Raw genomic sequence first — 25000 nt, 5'->3', positions numbered from 1 at the left:
TACTTAACATTGACTTGTTTCTCTCTACAATCAAAATCAGAATGCAGTGCTTTAGAATTTTACTTGATTCAGTGTTGTATAACTTTACTTGCATCTGTTTGATAATAATATATTTAAAATTACAGTAAGTAAGGGTCAGATTTACTTCCCTTTGCAACATCAGGCAATTTGTCACTTTTATATTCTACATGACAAAACTGCCCAAATCATTGCTCCCATGAAAAATGTTTTCAGTTGTTATATTCAAATACGAAAAGCAGATAAAAGGGTACTCAACTTTTAACACAGCTATACTAACAGGAGTGCATCAGCATTTGACACACTGTCTACAACCCACTGAAAATGCAAGTCACAGTCTTCAGTCCCATTTCTGTTGAACCAGTACTGAATGACCAGTAACAAGTAAATCAGTTCTACAAATATCCTACACTACTGTTGAACTCGCTACGTAGAATTATGCACTTTTTCTCTCTCGCATATCTGTCCCACTGGAATAAACCTTTCCTAAATGTTAAACAGTATAATACATCATCTTCCTTTACACAAACTAGAAGACTGAATGGGTATCCACAAATGTACTCCATCACTGACTGAATGGCCCTCTGAAGAAAGGTCGTGCAGGCAGTCAGGGGTACTAGAAAGATGAGGATCAGAGAGCTCAGTAGCCTTGGGATATCTATGAACGATATCTGGCACTAACAAAAACCCTAAATAATTCCCAGTTATTGGACCTTACAGCTTAACATCCTCAAGCCTTCAAAATCAACATCTCACTTCAAGCAGAGTTTGGCTTGATCAAAACCTTAATTTCCAACACCATATTTCTACAACCAACTTAAAAATTAACTCACTACTTTTGTCAAAAACAATTTCCAACTTTCTTTCCACAGACTCTTGGAAGCTGAAGCATTTCTGAAGCTAAAACCAAACAAAGCATTTGTACTCTATTTTGCATCTAAAACAAAAAGTGTAGACTACTACTGCAATTACCTTAATTAAATCAGTTTTGATTTCCACCCAATCACCCTTTCCCTAATGTATTTTTAAACTCTGTGGCTTTTCTGCTGCCCACCCCTGATGTATACTAGGCCTTCGAAACACTCTTCAGTTTCATCTTCTCTGCTCATTTTACTAGGCACTGATGGATCAAACTGGGAAGGTCCTCCTCTCCAGGAGTCTGCAACCTGTGGCTTTGGATCCACATGTGGCTCTTCCACCCCTCTACAGTGGCTCCCTGTAGCTTAGAAAAATAATGACCTCTCTACCGCAACACATACACAGTGATCCCTTGGCTGCAACAGCATCTCCTGAAATGTTTCCATACCTCTCAGTCTTACCGCAAGAAATCTGGATACAGCCACAAATAAAGGGGAACAAAAGAGGGACGTACTTTAAATATTGCTGTTATAAACTTAGAAACTTGCTAAAGTAACATGGTTACTGTTAACATGCATTTTACACACACACACACACACACACACACACACACACACACACAACGATCGAGCAATTCCAACAAAGGAACAAAAATAGGGACGGATTTTAAATATTGCTCTTATAAAAACTTAGTTCTTTTATATTTAGTATAACTACATATAAAACTTTATACGCAGAGTTATCTTCATTTTAAGGGTCCGATAGGCTTTGTGGCTCCCAATGAATGTTATTTGCTGGGAGAGGGGCCAAAATGGCTCTTCTGATAGTGAAGGCTGTAGATCCCTGTCTTAGACCATTAAAGCTTGAGGTAGGCTCTGTTCATAAATTTGGAATAAAAGCTAGAAAAATGTAAGAGGCACTTACTTATCTCATTTTGTATCAAAAGTACCGCTGCTTGTAATTTTAGTCTGGTCTGGTGCCATAGACTTGTAGCTACACTAACAGTAGTGGGAGTATTGTGATTTACTTTATGATCTGTGTTCCAAAAAACATTTTTTTTTTTATCAAAAGTAAAGTTAAAATGATTATACTTTCTGGCTTTTATTACATATCTACTTACCTTTGTTTCTCCTTTTACAGTCTCTGTCACATTTTTCCATAAAATGTTACTCATGCTAAAATTCTAGCCTGCTCTGGTATCACAGACTTATTTACATTTATAGTACTTAAGAGTATTATGATTTGCTCCAGGATCTTTGTCATTGGGCTCGGCCTTTTATTAGTTTACTGAACCAGTTTGTCTTCTACAATTTTTGTTGAGCGCCACTGTAGGACTCAACGGTGGGTATTAAGTGCAAGAGCTTTTTTCCAAACCTGCCTGGCCAACCTGACTTCAATACTCTAAACTCACAGCCACTGTGAACTGCACTGAGTGTAAATGTGATGAAGGGGATGCTTCCAGCGCAGCTATCCGGAATTTTGTAAATTATATTTTATTTGTGAATATCAACATGATTTATATAAGATGCTTGTGATGCAACTGTATTACAGTTGCATGTCATTTATATATCAAACCAGTTTGCACAGACATGTGTTGAAAAGGTATTTTGTAAAGTGCTTGTGTTTGAAATGCATCTACAGTGTGCCCTGCTGGAAGAGAACAGAAATGTACATGCACTATTGTAACTGTCTAAATGTATGTATTTTAACAGTGGAAACTGGAATACAGGTGGTTAACTTCAGCACAGCAATTTTTAGTAAAATAGCTGAAATTAAATTACTTTATAGGCTACGCAACAAAAGATGGCATCTTTCAGTTTTCATTGCAGCTAGAGAGAGTCTGTGCTGAGAAGCTTTCTGTATTGTTTTTGGAGTGAATTAATTACTACCTCTGAAAGCATGAATGAGTGCAACTGTTTTACGACTTCCAGCATCTGCCAAAGGTCTGAGGTCTACGCATTTTTACAGGTAAATGCTAAATACTGCCAGCTTCCACAAGTGGGGTTTCACCTGGGAACTAGGAGTCAGATGACAAGAAATGTCATTCTGCAAGCCATCCCAGCAGTAATATTTGAGAAACTAATTTGAGAAGTCTTAGTGAGACACAGCATTCTGCATTCCGTCTTGGACCTGACAACTAGAAGATCCATTCACCACATCTGCCTTGCTCTAATGAAGTAAGTTTCTATGGTATAGTAATTCTCTTAGATACGGTCAGGAAAATAGTAAAGCTTAGCTCAAATGTTTTTCTTTACTTATTTGAGACTGTTCTGCGATATTGTTTTTAAATATTTCCTTTGGTTTTGAACTATGATGCCACTGCGAATATATATTTAGTATTGTCTTTTTCTTTTATTTATTATTAAATAAATTTAAACCTTTCATTGTGGCTGATCTGTGTAGAGATAGTTAAGTTTTGAGAGTACTTGCATATTTGGTGGCACTGTGTGGGTCCCTCCCGATAGCATTACTCTTGGTCAAACTACCATTTGTGTTAATATTAACACTACACAGTAAGATTGGACACCCTTTGTTAAGGGCCTTAAAGTAGCTGATAAGGAGTGACTGGTGGCACGAATACTACCTTATAGTCTGGGCAGAAGGGGGCATAGCTAGTAAACCTGTGCCAGCCTTTCCAGTGTGTATGTGTAAATCAAACTTCAGAGACCGTGTGCGTCAGCTACCTGGGCAGGGCCACGAACCACTGGTTGGACAGAGAGGGTGCTGGATGTTGGGCTTAGTCACTCATCGGAGATCTCAATTCCATAGCTGTGCCAGTGTGGAGTCTTTCTGGGAACTGGAGACAGAGGGAGAAACCAGCCGCAGACTGACTGTGGTAGCTGTGTGCTCTTAAGGGAAACTGCACTTGATGCAAAGAGCTGCATCTGGAAATAGTGTGTGTGTGTATTTGTCGTCCTTCCAGTGAATGTTACCCCACTGCTGCCAGGGGTGAAGATAGAGGCTCCTTGATTATGGGTCGTCAGTGGTGGACTGTCACAGTAAATAAAAGACACTCTCAGCTGCAGTAAGGCTTAACAAGTATAATATTCCTCCCAGTCCAACATAAAGGCACCACCCCTCAAATAAGTAGTCACCTATAAAACAACTCACCCCAGCACATAGTCACCCCTACACACAGACTAAAATCCAGCTATCTACCAGATCAGATACCGGCTCCCCTGCCCCCAAAAGCAGACTTATTGAAACCACGGACCAGCCCATTTCCACAATTTCTGTAACCAGCCTGATTGATATGGGTAACTTGACACAGTGAAGGAATTCTCACTGTCCGACAACAACCTATTACTCAAATATCATAATGCAATGAGAGAAATGTACACATATAATGCCACCAGAGGCCAAAATCTCACACTTGGACAACACTGATACCAGGATCATCAGTAGTTTCCCCCTAAAACAAACCTTCCAATGCTTATTGTCCAAACACCAAGACCTCTGAAACATAACAAGGACATTAGGCACCCTTAGAAAAACTCCAAGTCTGCAAAGCTTACCAGCTTACACAGTGCTAGCGGTCACAATGTTACATTTTCAGCCCATAAGGCAGGGGAATACCTAATCAAACATTCTATTTTAAAAGTGACTCCATTGAAAGACATACTGATGCACCACTCATCAGGCTAAGTAAGAAAATGGTGACTGTTGGATGCCTGTCTGGTGCTGGGATTAAATCAGATCACACATGCACTCATGTCTTTGAACAGCAAGTACCAGTACAACTCTGTCACAGTACATGTGGCTGTAAATAAGTGGAGACATACATCCCTGGTCTATATGAAGAGAGACCTGATGGAGCTATCAGACTGTGTTCCAGCCAGGTATAAAACTATCGTTGAGCAATATCCAATCATCCCAAAAGTTTATGCCTCAATGGGAACAAAAATAATTTACTTAGGTTTTGGTGTCAAAGGAGTACAAATATTAATATTTGCCAGCCTGGTAGAATATGACCAATAGGCCACAATGCTTCACCAGTGATGGTTCTACACCTGTCCCTTCTAAGCTTTCAAATATTATCTAAAACACTGCCCATCCCCATACTGCCATTTCTTTGGCAAAGCCAACCACAAAAACTGCTAATATAATAAAACAAGCAAAAGAAAATATAAAAAGTGATACTGAACAATGCTAGAAAACTAAATAGGAAACTCCACTCCATGCAAGCCCTCTTCATTTTGGAGATGTAGACATCCGCGTGTGACAGAAACATGGTTTAATTTGGTAGAAAGTACGCCAGCTTTGCAGGGCTATACCACCTTCCCACACACTGAGACCAGCTAGTATGCAGGAAGAGGAAAAAAGTGGCAGTGTCTCAATCTTCATTCAAAAGAGACTCGCATCAAAGCTGGTAAAATAGCTTCCTCATGTCCATCTCACCATCTGCTAAATCCCTTACCATATTATAGATGGGTATGGAACACCCTTTATGATCCAAGAATGCCACAGTGCTTTCTTAAATGAACTGGAGTCGCTCAGTATTAAACTCAGTGCCATATTCCTGGAAAACTTCAACTACCCAGCTACAGACTAGGGAAAAACATCACTACTAGTGTGCAAGCCCAGAGATTCTTGGACTTATTTTTTTTTTTTTTTTAATGCACATACTCTGGACCAAGTACTCACCCTTGAACTTGTCCTCAAAAATATGGGGGAAATGATGCTCCTTTTCTAGTGTGACATCTTCACTAGCCACGTACAACCTCAAAACAGTCTCCTTTGAAATAAAACTACTAATCGGAGATCTCAGATCTCTGGAAATTTTAGAAATTTGTGCAAGGCAAACTTTCTACTTTTAACTGATGGCCTGGAAAGTTTAATATCCTCCCAACCCAGAAAACTCTATTTCTTGAATGTAAATATACAATACTAATATCAGCATGTAAACCTAGTAGAAACAAACACAAAGCAAACCTAGAAACAAACCTCCCTCAGAGCCACAATATCAATAAGCTTTACAACACCAAAAAAAAAATAAATAAATAAAAAAATAAAAATACTGTACCCAAAAATAAAAAGTGCAACTCCTAGCAGATTAGAAATCACATAATTAAATTAAACAAGTAACTCAGGAATCTAAATAAAACCACAAAGGCCAGATCTGAGGCAAAAACTGCCACCCAGCCAAAGGACAACCACAAGGCCTTCGGCAGCCATGTTTAATCAAAAAGCACCATGTAGCACTAAGCAGATTGTGAATGACACCACCTATATTGAATCTGAAGATACAGCAAACCTGCTGGCTGAAACATTCCATTCAGATTTCATCTGCTCTCACACATTAATGTCTTGCAAGAAATATTACAAACCAGTACACCCCAACTATCACACATAAGTTCTGAAAGCTCTCTCAAAAGCCAAAAGTACTGCATCTATGCACCCTGACAATACCCCTGTATGTATCCTGAGTAGCATGAAGCATGACTCATCCATGCCCCTAACAACACCATTAAACCTAAGATTCCAAATGGGCTTCATTCTAAGTGAATGGAGGACAACAACAATGGTCATACCCCAGAGACAGCCATCCACCGAGCTGGCTAAATATAGACCCATAAGTCTGACCAGCCTAATACATAAAGCTATGGAAAGACTTGTCATGGAATCAATCAATAAGGACATATGAAACAGACAAACAATGAAACCATCCAAGCTTGCTTTCAAAGGGAGATCATGCTTACATAACCTAGTGGACTTTTTTTTTTTTTTGTTTAGAAAAGTCACCAAACCAAAAAAGACACTGGCAAGGTAGCACGCACCACCTATCTAGACCCAGCCAATGATTTTGACATAATACCAAAGTCAGGCATTGTTGAAATGCTTACTAACTTAAGAATAAACCCCCTACATCTCCTACTGGATTGCCACCTGGCTTGTACATAGCATCCTCATCTTGACTTTGTGTGTTACCTCCACAAAAATACCAATCACTAGTAGAGTCCCACAGGGCTCTATGCGAGAGCCACACCTGTTTGTCATCTACTTCTGAGAAGTCCAAGCAAAAGTCAATAGTCTTTGCTTGACCAAGTTTACAGACAACTAAAAGCTTGGAATAGTCGTTGAATCCCCAAAAGTCTAAGCCATCCCCCAGGAGGGTTTGTCTCAAGCAAATAAATGGTTGTTAGAGGCTATGGAATACAGCTACATGCCAAAAAGTGCATGGATTGTATCCTTCAGAGAAGCAGACTGCCAGTGAAATTACCACATTGACAATGCATCCCCTGAGATTCTATCCTATGGAGATTTAGGAACAAACGTAGACAGTGTCCTAGTACTCAACCAACACGTGTCTACCACTATGAGGAAGTACTGTACTACTCAACTTATAAGCGAAGGGATAGCAGCTCAGTCTAGAGATGTCACTGTCCCATGTACTAAGCCCTCATCAGGCCCATTATTAAATACAATGTCCAGGCCCATCATGGAAGACAATGTCCCTTTTTGTATGCAACTGTCCTGTCATATGCAATAACTAGAGCACTGCAGAGGTTCCTCACAAAGATGTTATAGGGATTATACCTCATGAGCTACACAGATAGCCTCAAAGCACTATTGTTATACTCTTGTCTCTTGCAGAATACTAAGGGATGATCTGTTTCTGGCCTATAAAAGTCATCCTCTTGTAGAACATTAAGAGATTATCTGCTTATGGCCTATAAAAGTCATCCTCTGACGCAGGACTAATGGACCTACTGCACATCTACAAGTCAAAGGGTATCAGAAAAAAAAAATGATCCAGAGACCTAAACTTCTTCTGCAACAAACAGAATGGTTAGGAGGGACAGATACATAAACCAGAGGCTACCACTGCTCTGGAATAGATTTCACATCCACGTAAAACAAAGCTCATTCCTGCCCTTATTCAAATGCAACTTAAATCAATGGATGGGAATAAGTAAATTTACCCCCAGGACTGCCCCTGTGCCACTAACGGACAGATGCAGCATCTAAATGCCTTATCCTGCAGTAGAGTTCCCTCGCGATATACTCAACAGTATGAACATTTCTGGGGTCATTCACAAATAAGTATAGGAATAAAAATCTTGGTAAGAGTAACTTGAACATCTAGTGGGATAACACAGCTAGATTTAAAATGTCTCTTCAGGGCACTTAGCCTAGTATTCACCTACAAGCCAGAAAGCAGAGTAGGTACTGGTAAAGGTGCTCTCTCCTAGTACAACTTGAACATGGCTTATGTATCAAAGCCAAAGAAAAATCTCAACTCCCTCCAGAACACAGCTACCAACATATATATAGCATTACTACCCTGGGCTCCAGAAAAGATCATTACTGCAAATGTTATTACCAAAGAAGATGGATACCTAAGCGACAATGGTGCAATTAGTTTCTAGCTTCACTCACCTATAAAAACTCAAACACTGAGAGCTTCCCCTTTTGGCCAGGAAAGTAATTAATAAAATCAGATACACTGCAAGATGCCATTTAAATGAATTCCCCTCCCTAACTACTCCTAGGAGTAGACTGCACTGTACTGATAAGTTTCTTAACCTTTGTTCCACATATGAGAAACCCTCCCACTGAAAATCTCTTCAGTCTTCCCCATTCCATGAATTTTGTAACCCACTAAAGACATGTTTTAAAATGAGGGCGCTTGTAAATGCTACAATAGAAGTAACATGTTAGTATCTCTTACCTCTCACCCTACACAATACAGTACTCACTTCATAATCTAACACCACCTCCCTCCTTCATATTTAAATTTTCCTATCTTTACTCTTACAATCATTTTACCTCATATCTCTCTCTCTTTCTGCATCTTTACTGTAGATATTGTAAATATCTGACTTCATACAGTAATAACCAAAAATTCTGAAAGCATTCCTGTATCAACCTTTTTACATGACATGTTGTTTATTTATTGTATCCTGCCATGCTGAACCTGAAAGTGGTCCTTCAGGATCAGTGTTCTAGCGTAATTAACAACTGCAAGCAAATAAACACGCAAATAAGTAAAACTAGTACCCACTGTCTCTTGGGTCTGCTCCAGGGCTTCCTGTCAATGGGCCTTGCCAAGTACACCTCGTCATCAAAGGCAAACAGGAACATCTTCTAGAGCTGTGTAATCCAATTCAACGGACTCCTCTCAAATCAGGGCAAGCACCGGCTCTGTGCACAGGCTGTCCCAGAATGTTAAACTCCTCACTCAAATGGGGTAAGCTAACAAGCAAGAGAACCTCACTTCTGTGACCTGTAAGAGACATTCTGACTCACTTTTTTCCTTCACCATGACAGTCAAGTATAGAACATGAAGTACTGCTCACACTACACCAATACACCATTTGCAGCTGCCCCCCCTCCCCCAATCTGCAGATAGCATTTTGCTCTTTTCCAGAAAAGTACTACAACCCTCAATTTGTAAATGCAAACTTTTATTCTCGACCACTTTACACATTGCAGAGAAATGTTCCAGTGCACGTTAAGTATCAGAATCACTTCAGGCAGAGGACAATATCATTTGGAAACAACGATGCAATCCTCACATCCCCAAAATGGATAATTTTCAGACCTCATTTGTACTTTGATATCCTAGCCATGATTTTCATGGACAGGATATCAAAAACAAACAACAACTCATACATTTTGTGAAGTCCTACACCCACGATGAGCACAGACAGCTTAACAATCGGTTTTGCAGTTATACGTCTTTCTCCAGGTCCAAAAGATACAGAGACAGAATGGTAAATTCCAAAAAAAAAACCTCCTGTATTTGGGGAACGACAACAAGTCAATCCATTGTTTCAGGGTCTAAGTGGAATCAGCACTACTCCCACAAAATCAGAGGTCCATTGATCACAAGAAGTCTTCTTTACAGCACCAAGGAGTAGACTTTCCCAGGGAGGCTAAGAAGTATAACATTGTAAAATAGGCACAGTCATGCTCCCTTTTGGAAAATGGGGTCCATCACCCACTTTGACAACCCAAGAAGCACTGTCCCACCTTCCACTGTACACCAAAAATGCATTTTAACCATAAGACTCCAGCAATGTGCAATGCCTTCAGCATTTGCAGCTTGACCTTTTCCACACATCCTAACAGGCTCCTACAGCAAAACTGTTTAGTTACTGCAATGAATCATTTACAGATATGGATCCATTTTCACCAACCACTTCTGGTACTGCCTTCCCTGACGAGAACAATGTCCACCACACTCAGCAATTCCTCTAAAGTATTTTACACCAGAATCACAGCAACTGAATTTTCTAACATTTGTGACCTGAAAAACGGCTAATACTTCTACACATCAACTCCATGTTATTCTAATAAAGCAAACGTCATTTGGCTCTCCCTGCCCAGACCAGCAAATCAAACTCTTATTACATATTTTCTGTCAAGCATGACAAAACATCCTATATATCCGACACAACAGCAAACTTCTTACCACTGCATCTTCAGTAAGGACCTACATTTAATCAAATATAGACGGATGGAGTACCTTGCATCCGTCCAGTATCATACTTAACATTTAAGGAGCTTAGCACTTGATTTACACAGAGACATAGACATTTCATAACTGTGCGATTTACACAGGGACATAGACATTTCATAACTGTGCTCCTAAAGCCTAACTGGGTTTCATGTACAACATAAATGACCTTTCATTGCCAGTAAAATTCACATTATGGAAATGTGCTATTCAGGATTTAACTAAAGGCATATCTCAAATAAGTTGAGAGCGAACAGACAGTCATTCTGATATGTACTTACATTTTGCTTTTGCACTACCACCAGCCCATCCTCCTGCCACACAGACGATCATATCCACTTTGCCTTCTCCTAAAAGGTTTCCCACATCTGTTGTTACCTTCAGAAAGCAACAAAGAAAACAATTATGTACTTGCGGTAATAAATCCAAAATGGCGGCCCCACATCTTCATCTTACTGAACTAAATTCCACAGGACTTGGACACCTCAGCATCTAAAACTTTCCCAAGCTACGTAGCCCCTCTTCCTTTTACTCACAATGCTCTGTTACACAGGACTCTTCTCTAGATCTCTGAAAGCCTGCACTAAGACATAGCAAGAAACAAACGGATGAAACAACCCAAATGTGTGTGTGTGTGTGTGTGTGTGTATATATTATATGGATCTACTTTATACTTTATCTACTTACCATTTCATCGACTTTCAGATGATAAAGACCACATTACTTAAAATTTAAAATAACGAACTCCCAGAACATCTTATTTTCACTCCGGGAAACTAACCACTTGCCAGGAACAATTAAAATAGAAACGCAAGCAAATTAAACCTACCAAAGTGGGGAGCTTTGCCCCCCAACTAAATATACAAACTCCGGGACTGCATTACAGTGGAGAAAAGGGCAAAGTTCACCATGGTGGCCAAGTGGTTAGTTTCCCGGAGGTAAAAATATGATACTCTGGGAGTTCGTTATTTTAATCTTTTGGCATGTGTGTGAGCGTGTGACTGACACACACACACACACACAGTGGTCCTATCAGGAATAGTGTTGGGAATGTAGAAATATCATGTCAACGAAGATGGCATGGGAATTGCTAATTTAGATCTACCATCAAGGTACGTACGTGACTTATACTTTGGATTGGGGTTTCTACCTTCATCACCTTCTGGATAGAGTCCCAACCATAGCATCTCTGGGTGGCTTCTCTATGGATCATACGCTTACCAATTACAGATCCAAAAGATGACCTCACTTGGAGATCAGATCCATGTTAAACCCACTGCAGAAGTACGAAATATTTACATAACATCTAGTTAAACAGTACATCAGGTTGCACCGTTGGGAACTACTGGGAAATAACCATAGTTAGAACACCAATCTGGGGGCAGAAAAAAAAAACAAAATACATTTCTAAGAGCAAATGTGTAATGCTTTCACAGACTGCAGAGTATGCCCCACTGAAGGTCTGTAGTAGTACAGCCAATGTAAAAGATCCTCCATAAACAAGCAGAAATTGTGTAAAAGACCAATAAAGCTAAGACTCTGGAAATAAATGATGCTCTGGAAAGGTAAAGGCAATACTGTTACACCTATTAGAATGGCAAGACCACGACCCTACTGGGACTACTAATGGACAGAGGCAGCACCTAAATGCTTTATCCCATTCATGGGTCCTCTGAAATTATGTATGGTATAATCCAGTTATTCTCATTTAGAAGTAATATGGCCCACAAGGGCAGCTGGTCTAGCACTTCCCTATGAATCTATAGCTAGTCTGCAGGCTTAGAGTCCGCTTATAAGGAGAAAGGATGAATGTGGAAAACTCAAAAGATATTAGAATTATCTCACTGTATCTGCCAACTTATCTTATCAGGCATTCTTTTGTTATTTATACTTCACTGTTTTTGGTCTTCAAAGTGCAATACTTCACTGGACAAGTAAATATAAACGAAAGGGAAGAAAGTCCCTTAACATGAATTTAGAGAATTTTACAAAGGCAAAAATGTATCTACCCTTAGAAAAGGCCAAACCAAAAAGGACTGATCATAAATAAGGATAGAAAACTATGGGGAATAATTAAAGTAAGTAGTGAAGGCTTTATAATCAATAGAATAATTTGTCAAATTGCTAAATGATAGGGAAAAAAAACCCTAGGTGATCTCTGAGGCTGCATTTTTCACCACTGTTTTGCAACATCAGTGGAGGGGTCTCCCCTTGGGAATGTAGAGAGATTTGCCCTCCCCTTTGCAAAATAAGCTTTGTTTTGTGATAGCTGAAAGTGGTTCTGTCTTTTTATTCCCTTCCAAAAATCAAACAGTACTATATTAGAATGCATTGCACAGACTGGTGGAAGTAGAAACTACAGAGACAAATGTGACATATAGCCCAACTGATGACAGAGAAAGCAGAGAGATAATTCCTCTAAGTTGGTCACAGCAGAGGACTTGCCTAAATGGGTTTGTAGAGAAGGATAATAAGGATGCAAGAAAGCCACACCATGTAAGTCAGAATGTAGAATAGATACATATACACACACACACACACACACACACACACACACACACACACACACACACACATATATATATATATATATATATATATATATATATATATATAAAACTTCAAGTTAGAGCTGTACTACACAGCTAAGGACTGCAAGCAAAAACGTTTGTTTGTAGGAAAGACGGAAAGAAAGTACAACCTGATCCTCTCCGGTCCAGCTGATGAATCTGGGAATCTTGAGGCAATGTTACAACTGCCTCATGTACACCCACACTCCTCTCCCAACCACCAAACACATAATCACACAAAAAACATACTCGCTCTAAATAAAAAAGATCTGCGAGCAGAGACCTCACAGAGCAGACCAAAAGCACTACCCCCCTTAGCATGGAGAACATCGATATCTGTGCATTAACAGAAACCTGGTTCAGGGGCTCCGAGGACACCACACCAGCCCAGGTTATACCCTCATACCATTGCTTTTTCCCCTAAAAAACTTGGACCGAACCAGGAGGGAGGGAGTGTCATATTCAAAACCCCCACCACAGGGTTGTTGGCAAACGCAAGCATCAGAGCATCATCCATGTGCAACTGTGCAACTAACAGTGGCCTTCCAGCTTATAGCCTGCTACAGACCACCCTCCCCTCCCCAACCCCACTCCCCTTGACTTCCTGAGAGAACACTGGGAAATAAAAAATATCAAGGTCTCTCCAAACACCATTATGTCACCTACTCAAACAGACTGGGAGCATTACTCTAGCTCCAACATCCTAGCCCCAAGGTTCTAGGGTATAAAAACTCATAAATGTGGCAACAAACAACTACCACTCCACAAGACCCAAAACAGGGGGACCTGATCATTCACCAACATGGGACTGCAACAGTGGTCCCTCTCCATAAGGTGGTGCCTCACACGGATCCTGGAACTATAAGCCCCCATAAGCCTGACTAGCTTGGTCTAAGCTAAAGCTATGAAAAGGATCATCATGGACCTCATAAATGGGGGACTACAACCTACACAAACACTGGATCCTACCCAGTTAAAACTGTGTTAAGGGCACCAAACCTGGTTGATTTTAAAAAATTTTCCAAAACAGTCATGAGGGGGAAGGTGGTCCAGGTGGTACCACAGGACCTCCTATGTCACTAGATGGATTGCAAACTGGCTCAAGGACAGAACCCACATGGTTAGAATGCTGGAGCCATGTCAGACTCCAAACCAGTTACAAAGTGGTGTCAAGGCTCAGTCCTGGGACCCCTCTCTTGTTCGATGACTGCAAACTGGGAGCCATAATAGACTCTCCAGCTGACACAAGCATCCTCCAAAAGGGCCTCATAGAAACAGACAACTGGTGCCAGAGCAGCCATGCTCAAACTAAATGCCAAAAAAGTGTAGTCCAAATTACCACATAGGTGGTAATCCATTAAGTACAGAAAGAAGTAATTAGGACCTGGGGGGACCCAAGTTGATAATCTTCTCATGACACACAACCACGTGGCCAAGTGGTTAGAAAAACATTTTATATAGCCCACCTAATCATGAAAGGATTCACATCTAGATCAGGGGGCGTCCTCGTTGCCTCTTTACTCATCCCTCATCAGGCCCATGGAGGTACAAATGCCCGGATTGGGATGTACCTTACCAGACACACCTGCAGCAACTGGAAAGACCCCAAAAACCTCACCAAGGATCAAGGGGCTCAAACAGATGCCATGCCATGCTGCCGGTAAAAAAACTCCAGCTCCTACTCAGTGGCATACCGCCTGTTCAGAGGTGATCTGGAATAAAATCCCAGTCCAGGTTAGGCAGAGTGCAGATGGCCTAGTATGAACCTATGAACCTATAACTAAAAGGAGGCCCTATGCCCAAGACAGACAGGGAAGATGATATTGTTGACTTTTTCCAAGAACCATGTGACTGGTTTCCAACCATAAAAGGGGAATAAAGCAGAGAAGAATATGACCATGAATGTCCTGTTTAAAGAGGTCACGCCCCGTGTGACACACAAGATACCTGCACTGATTAGGATTGTGGAAAGCAGGCTAAAACCAAACCAAAGGAACCATAAAACACTGTGGTGTGTAAAAAGACACATGAGAGAGTCTTGGCTACTCACAGAACTGGATCATGAATATAAATATTGTGAGTATGTGTGTGGGAAATCTCTCAAACAATATGTACAAGAACTCTCTGAAACAAATGAAGAGATGGGAAAAACTCTAGAGAGGAAAGTTCTCCTCAAAACTAAACTTCATTACACAAGTATGTGTATATTTATGTATCACATATCATGTACACATACGCACCCTGCCTGGAGGAGGTAAGCTCTTACATCCAAAGGGTATGAAAACTGAGAAACCACAGAGCATTTGCAAACTAGGGTCTTCATGTCAGCTATCAAATAGAAACTTAATGGAACAAATAAGAGTAGAATTGTGCTAAAAGAGCAAGGGTCACATTCTAGAACAAATATCATGTGAAGATTATAAAAATGTAAGTCCTCAACAGTAAACAGTACATCTCGACAATCGACACAGTTACCTGTGTTCCTGAGTTTCATCCAAGTTATTCTAGTCAGAGAAGGCCACTGATTCAGTGGTTGTGGCACCCGACAATGAAAACTCTGCTTTTAGGAAGGCAGGATTAACAGTAATATAGCAGAATACACCAGGCAGAGGAGGAGTAAACTTATTCCACTGTTCAGAGAATGTCAAAAAGCAGGCATGAAATTTAAACTGCTGTACCCAGCTATCTACAAAATATTCTTCCCTGGAGGGACAAAATAATTTTTGATGAAATACATGCTAGGAAGAAAAAAATACAACAGAAAATACAAAAGTCTGTCCAACAAAAAATGAACTGTGAAATGGAAGGAGATTCTGCTAATTGTTCTGGTAATAAACACCACACAGAGACTGTGCCAGTGAAACCTTTTCCAATGTTTCAAACAGAAAATGCTGAGAGAAAGGAGGGAGGAAGCACGAGAGTTGACTAGAAGAATCAAGAGCATGTTGTAAATGAAGGACAGATAGGATATGGAAGATGGAGATGAACAGGAATGAAACCAGTAAGTTGGAAATTAACAAATGTGGAATTACCAAGCAATAAATATATTTGTGCAATATGACAAAACAAGAAAGTCTGGAAATACTGGAATTTTTTGGACTTTGTTGGACTTCTGGGGAACTCTAAAGTATATGCCATCGATGTTCAGAAAAATTCTTAGAAGAGGGGAAGAAGAGGGAGAAAGTTAACCGTAAGTAAAACTTTTTTCTTAATAGTATTATTTTTATAATGTATGACTTTCTTTGCATGCCACAAAGTAAAGTTCTCAGTTGATTTAAGTGTAATGAGGATACTACTGTAAACGGTTGTTCCCGTTTTTTTTCTTCCTCCTTTTTTCCTTCTCCTTGTTCAGTTTTAAGAAATGTAAGCGTAACCACTGCAATGTAAAAAAAAAAAAAAAGTCTGGTTAAAAGAGCATTACAAAATAATAATTAATATGCTTTTTCTCATTCTTGCATGGGAGAATGACTGGATTAAGGCCCTTAACTTGATCTAGTAACATGTTTTAAGAGAAAGCAAGTAAATATAAAAGAATATTCAATATTCTAAGGCTTTTTTCTAGCAAATAAATGTATTCTTAGTTGCAATTCTGTATTTGGTCCCCATATCTCCACACACACAATCTGATAAAGAGAAATTGGCTACAATCTGATAGACACATTAGCTAGAAAAAAAAAAAAGAAACTGGCTAGGGGGTAATGTTCTCTGAAAACATTCAGGTGTTTTCCCAGCCTGGGGGGGGCTATAAACATAAGACAAAACTAGGCAGTACTTAGTAGAAGTACAGGCTGCACCATGCTTCTTACATGGATGACCTTTTTATGTTAAATGAAGTCTGTGAGAGTGGCTGTCAATTTGGGACATCTATTCCTATTAGGAGGGTAAAAGTTCAATATTTGAAGATAAGTTAACAACACACAAAACTATGTTTAACAGGTTTTGCAGTGTATTGTGGGTGTGTTTGCTTTTTTGTTTCAGGGCTTTCAATAGAACAAAATGTTCTGTAAGATGCGACAGGCTCAAATGGATATGACAAGAAACAACTGTATAAAAGTTCAACCTGCCAAACACTGTATCAATGTAACACAAAAGCTGGAACTAGACATTTAACAAAATAGCTGTTGTACATAAAAAGGTGGGAATAATAACTTTTTTACAATGATGCCTTGTGTGATGTCTTTAAACATCAATGGTCTCACAGATAAATACAAAACAGAAAGTTTAGTGAAGTATACCAAAAACGTACAATGCAAATAGCTTTGCTACAGGAGACACACTTGGAAAGAAGTGAACATGTGAATTTGATAAAGAAAAGTTTTCAGGATGGTTATCCAGCAGAACACCTGCTACAAAGGAAAAGTGAGTAATTATATTGATTGCAAGAGGAGCTCCAACACTGACAGAATAGCATAAAAAGATAATGGTAGATTTGTATTAATTACTGGGGGGCTACTAGCAAGGAATTTGGATTACACTGCCATGTATCTATATCTCACCTAAAACTGCTATAATGGAGCTTAAGAAAATTTTAGAAGAAATAATCAGCTTTCAGCAAGGAATATAACTTATAGGTGGGGACTGGAACTTTATTTCTAGCAGTGAAGATGTGTCTGAGAAACCCAGAAGGGAAAGGATAACAAAGAAGGGGTAGAGTTTTGAAGAAATGTATGAAAAAATATTTGACAAGGAAGATGTGAATTCAGTACTAGGAAGTTCTGAGTGAATTTGTGCATTATTCCCCAAGATACAAAAACTGGGTTAGGCTAGGCAGAATTTACATTTCACAAGAACATGTGCATTTAATTGAAGGTCTTGATTCGTACCCAATAACTATTTCAGATCATGCGCTAATAATAACTATGAGACACTGGCACTTTCCCACCTATCTGTTGAAAAGCGAGGAATTTAAGGAATGGGTAGTGGAAATTATTCAGGAGCTATTAGAGAAGGAAATTTCTTCTGAAAATATTGTTACGGAGTTGGATAAAATTAAAGTGGAGTTTAGAAATAGGGTGGAAATAAAAGAAAGGGAGATATGTTTAAGTAACAAGAATTATTTATAGGGACTGACAAATGGTAAAGTATAGCAAACTAGGGGGGGAAATCTCACAGAAGAGGAGGAGTAACTGCAGAATGCTAAACAAAAAATAATGGATTACCTCAATAATCTGCATGAGTTTATAAAGACTGCTGTTAAGAAATTGTTTTTTGATAATACCGCTAGAGTAGAAAAACTTTTAGCACAATGACTCAGGCAACAGAAAGTAGAAAAGGGCTGCCACCAAGCTTAGGGAGCCTATAACAAGATAGTAAGAGATCCTATAGAGGTAACAGAAATATTTCAGAAGTTCTATGAAACTCTGTATTATAAAGGCAAAGAAATAAGGAAATCAAGAAAAGTTACGAACTGAAATGTTTATGGAAGAATTAAATATGCGAAGGTTAGAGGCAGATGAGGCTCAATTACTAACAGTTAGGATAGGAGAAGATGAGATGAAAATTATGATGTACAAGTAAGTTACAGGAAAGTCCTCAGGAATAGATGGTATTCCTGTGGAAGTTTGGAAGCTAGGAGGGAAAAACTGATAAAGATCTGGAAGGATCTGTTTAACAGTATTTAGGAAAAGTACCAACACCATGGAAGAAAGTGATGGCAGCTGTAATACCTAAAGATCCATCAGATCCAGCTTCATACAGGCCCATTTCAATACTAAACCATGATTACAAAAGTGTTAACTTCTGAAAGAATGGCAAAAAAATTGCCAAAATTGACAGTTATGGATCAATGTGGTTTTGTGGAGGAGAGGCAAACATTTGAGCACATTAACAAAACACTGATGACCCAGAGGGAAGCAGAATGTATTAAAATAGCACTGTTGTTGGTGGGCCTTGATGCAGAGAAAGCAACTGAAGCATTTGCATTCCCACATAAAATGGGAAGGTTGATTAGGAAGATAGGAGGGATTGGATGCGAAAATTAAGTGGGTGCGGTGTTCTCTGATAATTTCTACTTGAGCAGAGGAACCAGGAAGGGTTGTCTTCTTTCCCCATTGTTATTTGCATTAGATTTAGAACCATTAGCAAAGAAAACAAGGGACTCAGAAATTGGCTCTATTTGCAGACAATATTATTTTATACAAGACAAACCCAGAAAAAGGACATCACGGTGTTGTGGAACAATTTCAGACAGTTTCAAAACTTTTCAGGATACAAAATTAGTGAAGCTAAAACAAAGGCTATAGTAGTAAATTATATACCCACACACTAATTGGTTCAGAGCAATATCCACATTTGTAGGAATATGATAAAATGAAGTATTTAGAAGTATGGATTAAAATGATTCTGGTGTGGCAGGTAAGGATATGTGGGAAGAGACTAAACAAAAGATGATACAAAAACTAAGAAACCTGAACCTCTGTTATAGGGACACATATAGTAAGATACAAGCAGTTAAATGTTTTTAGTCCATTTAGTATTATATAAAGGCATATTTTTAAATCAAACAGAGGAGAAGTTGTGGACAGCAATTAATAAAGAGCTGTAGGGTTTTATCTAGGAGAGGAAGACTGCAAGAGTCAAGTAGGATAAGATTATTCTTTCAACAGAGCACGGCACATTGGGTTTACCAGATATGAAGGGGTATTTCAGAGCTACATAGTTAAGGCTCCTATATACAGCACAAGCAGAAACCTATAATTCAAAGTGGAAAGGGATGATGATGAAACTGGGGGGGGGGGCCTCAAGAAACAAGGAGAGACTGGTATTTTAGATGCAGATCTTTGAGCAGAATACCAAGAATCATACAGAATATTATAATACTTTCTGAATATAAGAACTAAGCCAACACAGGAATGGAGAAAGGAGATTTTGTCAATAGGGATGACTGCACTTAGGGATACAGACAACAGGCAAGAGGATGCTGGAATTTATTAGGAGAAAACTGGCAAAGGAACCAAGGTAAGATAACTAGAGAGGGAAAGGTAACAGAATTGGAAAATGCCAAGAATGTATTTGTACTGCAGGTTACAGATTGCCTTACCTATCAAAGATTGATATTAGAGGATAGGCAAAGAGAAAGAAAGAGGGTGACCCTAAATGAAGGACAAGCACAAAAGTTTAGTAGAATCTAGTACATAAGCTGCAGTTAAAAAAATAATAATTAGTAGAGCAAATAAAATATTGCATGATAACTATAAGTATCAGAAAAGGTTAGAAAGGATTAAGAAGAGAGACTGGATAAGCAATTCACAAATCAATGGGGAGGATGTATGTACGTCTCTCAACTATGCAACAAGAAGATTTAGGATTTTTGCTTGGAAATATTTACACAGACTACAGAGCATTCTTCCTCAGGTAGACAGCAAATGCTGGAGGTGTGATTGGGAAGAAAGAGGTAATAGGGAACATTTTCTGCAAGTGCAATGAGTTGTCAGACTCCCCCCCCCCCCCCCCAAGAGTTCCTGCTGACTACTTTGTCGGAGATACTGGGTGAGCAAATTGGTGTAACTAGGGAAATGATACAGAATCGGATTTTCCTAGACACCAGACTTTGCTGAGTCCAATTATGGTGGCTGCCAAAAAAGCAATTTCTAGAAAATGGAAATCAAAATCTAAACCAACTGTACTACAAGCAGTGAATATAGTAAAAGAGATAAAACAAATGGAATTGGGATCTTTAAAAAAGGGTAGGCGCAAATTACATAGGAAAAAGTGGGAACTGTGGGATCAATACATAGAGGGGAGAAAGGAGGTTTAAAAGAAGGCAGGACTTGAATGAATTATGTTATATTTGACTGACGATGACTGGGTAGACAAGTGATGTACAATGTTTGCAACTAGGATTATGTCAATATGGTTTGTGATGTAAAATGTTTGCAGCTGGAATTACGACAATATGGTTTGTTTTCATTTATATGAATGTATGATTATTAAATTATCATTTATGACATAGGCAAAGATGTTGTTTAAAAACAATATAGCGGCTAACATGACTGTATTGTCCCTCATGTCAAAACAAGAAAGTAGGACTAAGCCAAGGATATGGACTAGTTCAAAAGTAAAGGTTTACAATAAGTCAGCCTCATCTCCTGCACACAGATGGAATGCAAGGTAAAAAAAGATAAGTGTCTCAAAACCAGATTCAAATAAAGACACCTAAACCCAAGTTCCTCTTCCACACAGGACAGAAAGGAGGGCAGAAAACATATTTGCTCCCACAAAATGTACTGTATAAAAAGAAAACGTAAAAGTTCCAAGTTTAACATTTATGCACCTCAAAAATGTTTTCGCCTCACGACATGGAAAATAAAATAAGATATAAGAAATAGTTTTACAACTAAGGATTTCCCATTTTCAAACAACCCAGACTAAATCTGGTACCAATATATTTAAAAACAATAGTAGAGCAAGCCTCTAGTAGGAACAGAGCAGAGAGTGAATAGTGGCAGGAGACCTGTAAATAAAAATCACTGAATCTTCTTTCTTAGGGTGAGTAAGCAATTGGAAGAACAGCCTAAAACAATTATACAAAAATCTCAAGAAAAGGCACTAAAATAAGCCCAATATACTATTAAAAATGGTAGCATGTGGTCATTTACAGATGACACTGCATCATACAGGCAGCACAAGAGATTTGGAGAAGGGTCCTGAGACGCACAAGCATTGTGGTTCAAAGGGGAAATGCCAGGTAGCCTTGAATATTTTACATCCCAAACAGACTACCAGCCTTAACCCTACTGATGATGACGATGGAACCCCTAATATCAGATCAAAACATTAAATGACATATGAGAAGGGTGTACATTCCATTAAAAAACCCAAAATTAACAATTTTCTCCAGAACCAACTTTGGCTACAGATAGCTACAACTAGGAAAATTATCTACAATCCATTCTTCACTATTGACACGGGTTTACTTAAGCTTCAATATACATGCATACAGCATTAACAGTGCACCAACCAAAGTTGCAAACTGTTATTCTTCAGTAGGAATTCAATAAAAATTCTGTATTTCTTAGTTTTCTCACAGAAACAGAGATTTACTAAACTATATGTATAATGTAAATGTAATTATGTATACATTTCTGATGAGCTTTTTACACCGAGCCTCAGCTGAAAAGGGACTTTATTCAGTTGGACCATCTGTCAACACACAAAACGAACAAAATAGAAAAAATTTTTTTTTCACCCAAATGGGAAGGCAAATGTTTCAGGTTAGTTTTGCTGGGTGGGCAACTTGTTTTACTATAAAATAAATGCACAATAAAGAGAAAACAACATCAATAGAAAAGTACATTTACAGAACCACAAAAATAAATGCAGGTTCAAAATTAACACTTGTGCAAACTGATGAGGTTGCAAACGTAGCAGCATTTTTTCAGGGGAAAAAAAAAAAAAAAGGACACAAGATCAACTGTTTGTCTCTCTCCCTATGCTGCCATTCCCAGCAGGAGGACAAAGGCCTGTTGGCTCAACTGCTGTCCTGTCATTCTTATTACCTCTCTACACCTCCCTCCTTTACAAGTACACCCAATGTTGAATGTGTCAGTTAAGCCTTCATCAGATAAGCTCGCTACATCATCACCATCACCAGAGACACTACCTACCTGCTCCGCCTGCTCGGTGAAGGAATCAGACATCTTAACTTGCACGTTTGCATGAGCATCTTCATTAACAGCAATGTCAATACAGGCAACCCACTGGCAAAAAAAAAAAAAATTAAAAAAGTCTAATTAAGAATATGAATTTAGCTTTTAAAGACAAACTAGAAATAAACAGTCCCAGTAAACAGGAATACAACACAATGCATATTATTTTATAAAACTTTTAACAACTCCTCATTTTCAGTAGTACAGTGCGGATAACACACAATTACATCAACAGTGTGTGTTCATCACAACCAGTCACCTAAAGAAAAATACAAAACAATAACTAGTACAACACTAGAAGTGCTGCTTTACTGCTGTGTTTATAGTTCACCTTGTGATCATAAGATGTGAAGTTGCCAGCCCAGCTAGCTAGAATTTTGTAAATCTTATGTCATTTGTAAACATAAATATGATCCATAGGCTTGTCTTACAAATGTAAGAAAACTACATGGTGTGTGTGTGTGTGTGTGTGTGTGTGTGTGTGTGTGTGTGTGTGTGTGTGTGTGTGTGTGTGTGTGTGTGTGTGTTAAGCTGTATGTTATGTGCTGAGCTTCAAAAATGTAACCACAGTGCACCCGCTTCCTGCCTAGCAGTTCTACAATGTAGTTAACATCACTGACCTTCCTTACCACTTTGATGGGTCCCTCCCCAAGCTACCTGCAGCTTGTTGTGTCTGACAGGAATGAGAACCATTACCTGCACACCTACAGCATACTCTCTAGCTAGAGCATTCCTCTCATACCAGACCTTTTTCTGCTGTTGGGCTTCTGCCAGGTTCCCCTTGGCCAAGCCCACAAGTTCCCCCAGTCTTGTCCAGAGGTTTAGGATATATGCCACAGACTCCTTGTGAGATTCACACTCACCTTCTCATTCATCTTGAGATAAATCTAGAAGGTCCCCTCACCCTATGCCCACATAACTCAAAGGATGAAACACCTGTGGCTTTCTGGGGAACAACTCCGTAAGCAAACAGATGGGGCAAATATTTGTCCCATTCCCTCTTAAACTGGTCTGCAAATGCCTGTAGCATGGTCTTGAATGTAGAGTTTAACCTCTCAACAAGACCATTAGTCTTGGGATGGTAGGGGGTGGTCTTTAGGTGCTTCACCCCACAGTACTTCCACAGACAAGTCAACATATCTGACATGAAATTGGCACCTCTGTCAGTCAGTATTTCTTTTGGGAATCATACCCTGCTGAAAATCTCTAACAAAGCATTTGCTACCTTATTTGTCTCAATGTAGGACAGAGCCACTGCCTCAGGACATTTGGTAGCATAATCTACTACTACTAGGATATACTTTTTCCCTGTGGAAGTTTGATATTCAGAGGACCCACAATATATCCATAGCTATCCTCCAAAATGGCTCATCAAATCACAAGCCAAGGAATCAAAGGAGCTTTCACCTTATCTCCTGACTTGCCTACCTTTTGGAACTGCTCACAGATCCTGCAGTACCCTGTCACATCTCTGGAAATTCCAGGCCAATAGAAGTTCTGCACAATACGTCTCTTTGTATGTTTTATGCCCATATGCCCTGCAAAGGGAACATCATAGGCTATGGCAGGAAGTGCCAAACGGTAGGCTCTGTATTCTCTCACACTCTAGCCCTCCCTCAGGGGTCCACTCTCTGTACAGTAACCCTTTGTCCCAGTATACAGATTCCCCCCTACCCTTGAGAATCAGGTGCCTCACAGCTACTTCCATCAGGCCTTGTAACGAAGGGTCTGAGAGCAGAGCCTGTCTCAACTCTCTTTGTAACCCTTTCCAGCTCCCCTTCCACAGAAGGTCTGGTAATCTCTGACAGCGGTGCCTCACTGTTAGCTTGGGTACTACTACTCACCTCTGCCGTTGCAGTCACTCTGTCCAAGGGAACATCAGTACCCAAAAGCAGCTGTGGCTCACCTTCAATCTCACTGCTACAGGGTAGCTTTCTCTCTGAAGTAACCACCTCAAAAGTCCTGGCTGCAAGTGTGCAATCTGTCTCCCCCAGGCTACCAGAACCACATGCTTGCATCCAGGCCTGACTGCATGTAACTGCATGAACATACAGTACTGCATTATCACCATCATTCCCTATCAGGACATCTTCAGGGATATCTTCAAACACAACTACTTGCTGGCTTCTTTTTCCACCCTCCCAGTAAAGGTGAAACCTAGCCAAAGGTATTTGAATGGGGTCCCTCCTAAAGCTCTAAATGAAGTAGACTGCCCAAGCAAGTACTGCTCCTCTGTAACAATTGCAGGCTTCACAATGGTTATGTCAGAGACGGTCTCTCTTAGCAATGGTATCTGCCATTCACTAAGATAGGATATAACCTCTTGTGGTAGTTTGGTACCCCTGTTGTCTCAAGACAACCTACTGTTGGCATTTTGTCATTCCCACTTACTGGCTCTCCTACCTTTTGTTCCCCACCTTGACATTGTGGACATCTATATGCTA

General features: G+C 39.5%; 1 protein-coding gene across 1 annotated transcript in view; it reads right to left on the bottom strand.

The window, feature by feature from the left end:
* QDPR (quinoid dihydropteridine reductase) overlaps positions 1-25000 on the bottom strand; it is a 277957-nt gene that overhangs the window by 210900 nt on the left and 42057 nt on the right. Inside the window, exons 2-3 of the mRNA XM_044062191.1 lie at positions 22515-22607; positions 10621-10717 (exon numbers count right to left, since the gene is read on the bottom strand). Of these exons, the coding sequence (XP_043918126.1) occupies positions 10621-10717; positions 22515-22607 (190 nt within the window). The remainder of the gene's footprint in view (positions 1-10620; positions 10718-22514; positions 22608-25000) is intronic.

This window comes from Protopterus annectens, chromosome 2.part1 (genome assembly GCF_019279795.1).
Source record: "Protopterus annectens isolate FY-2018-M chromosome 2.part1, PAN1.0, whole genome shotgun sequence".
Lineage (NCBI taxonomy): Eukaryota > Metazoa > Chordata > Ceratodontiformes > Protopteridae > Protopterus > Protopterus annectens.
The sequence above is the reverse complement of the archived record's forward strand: the minus strand, read 5'-3'. Positions and strand labels throughout refer to the sequence as shown.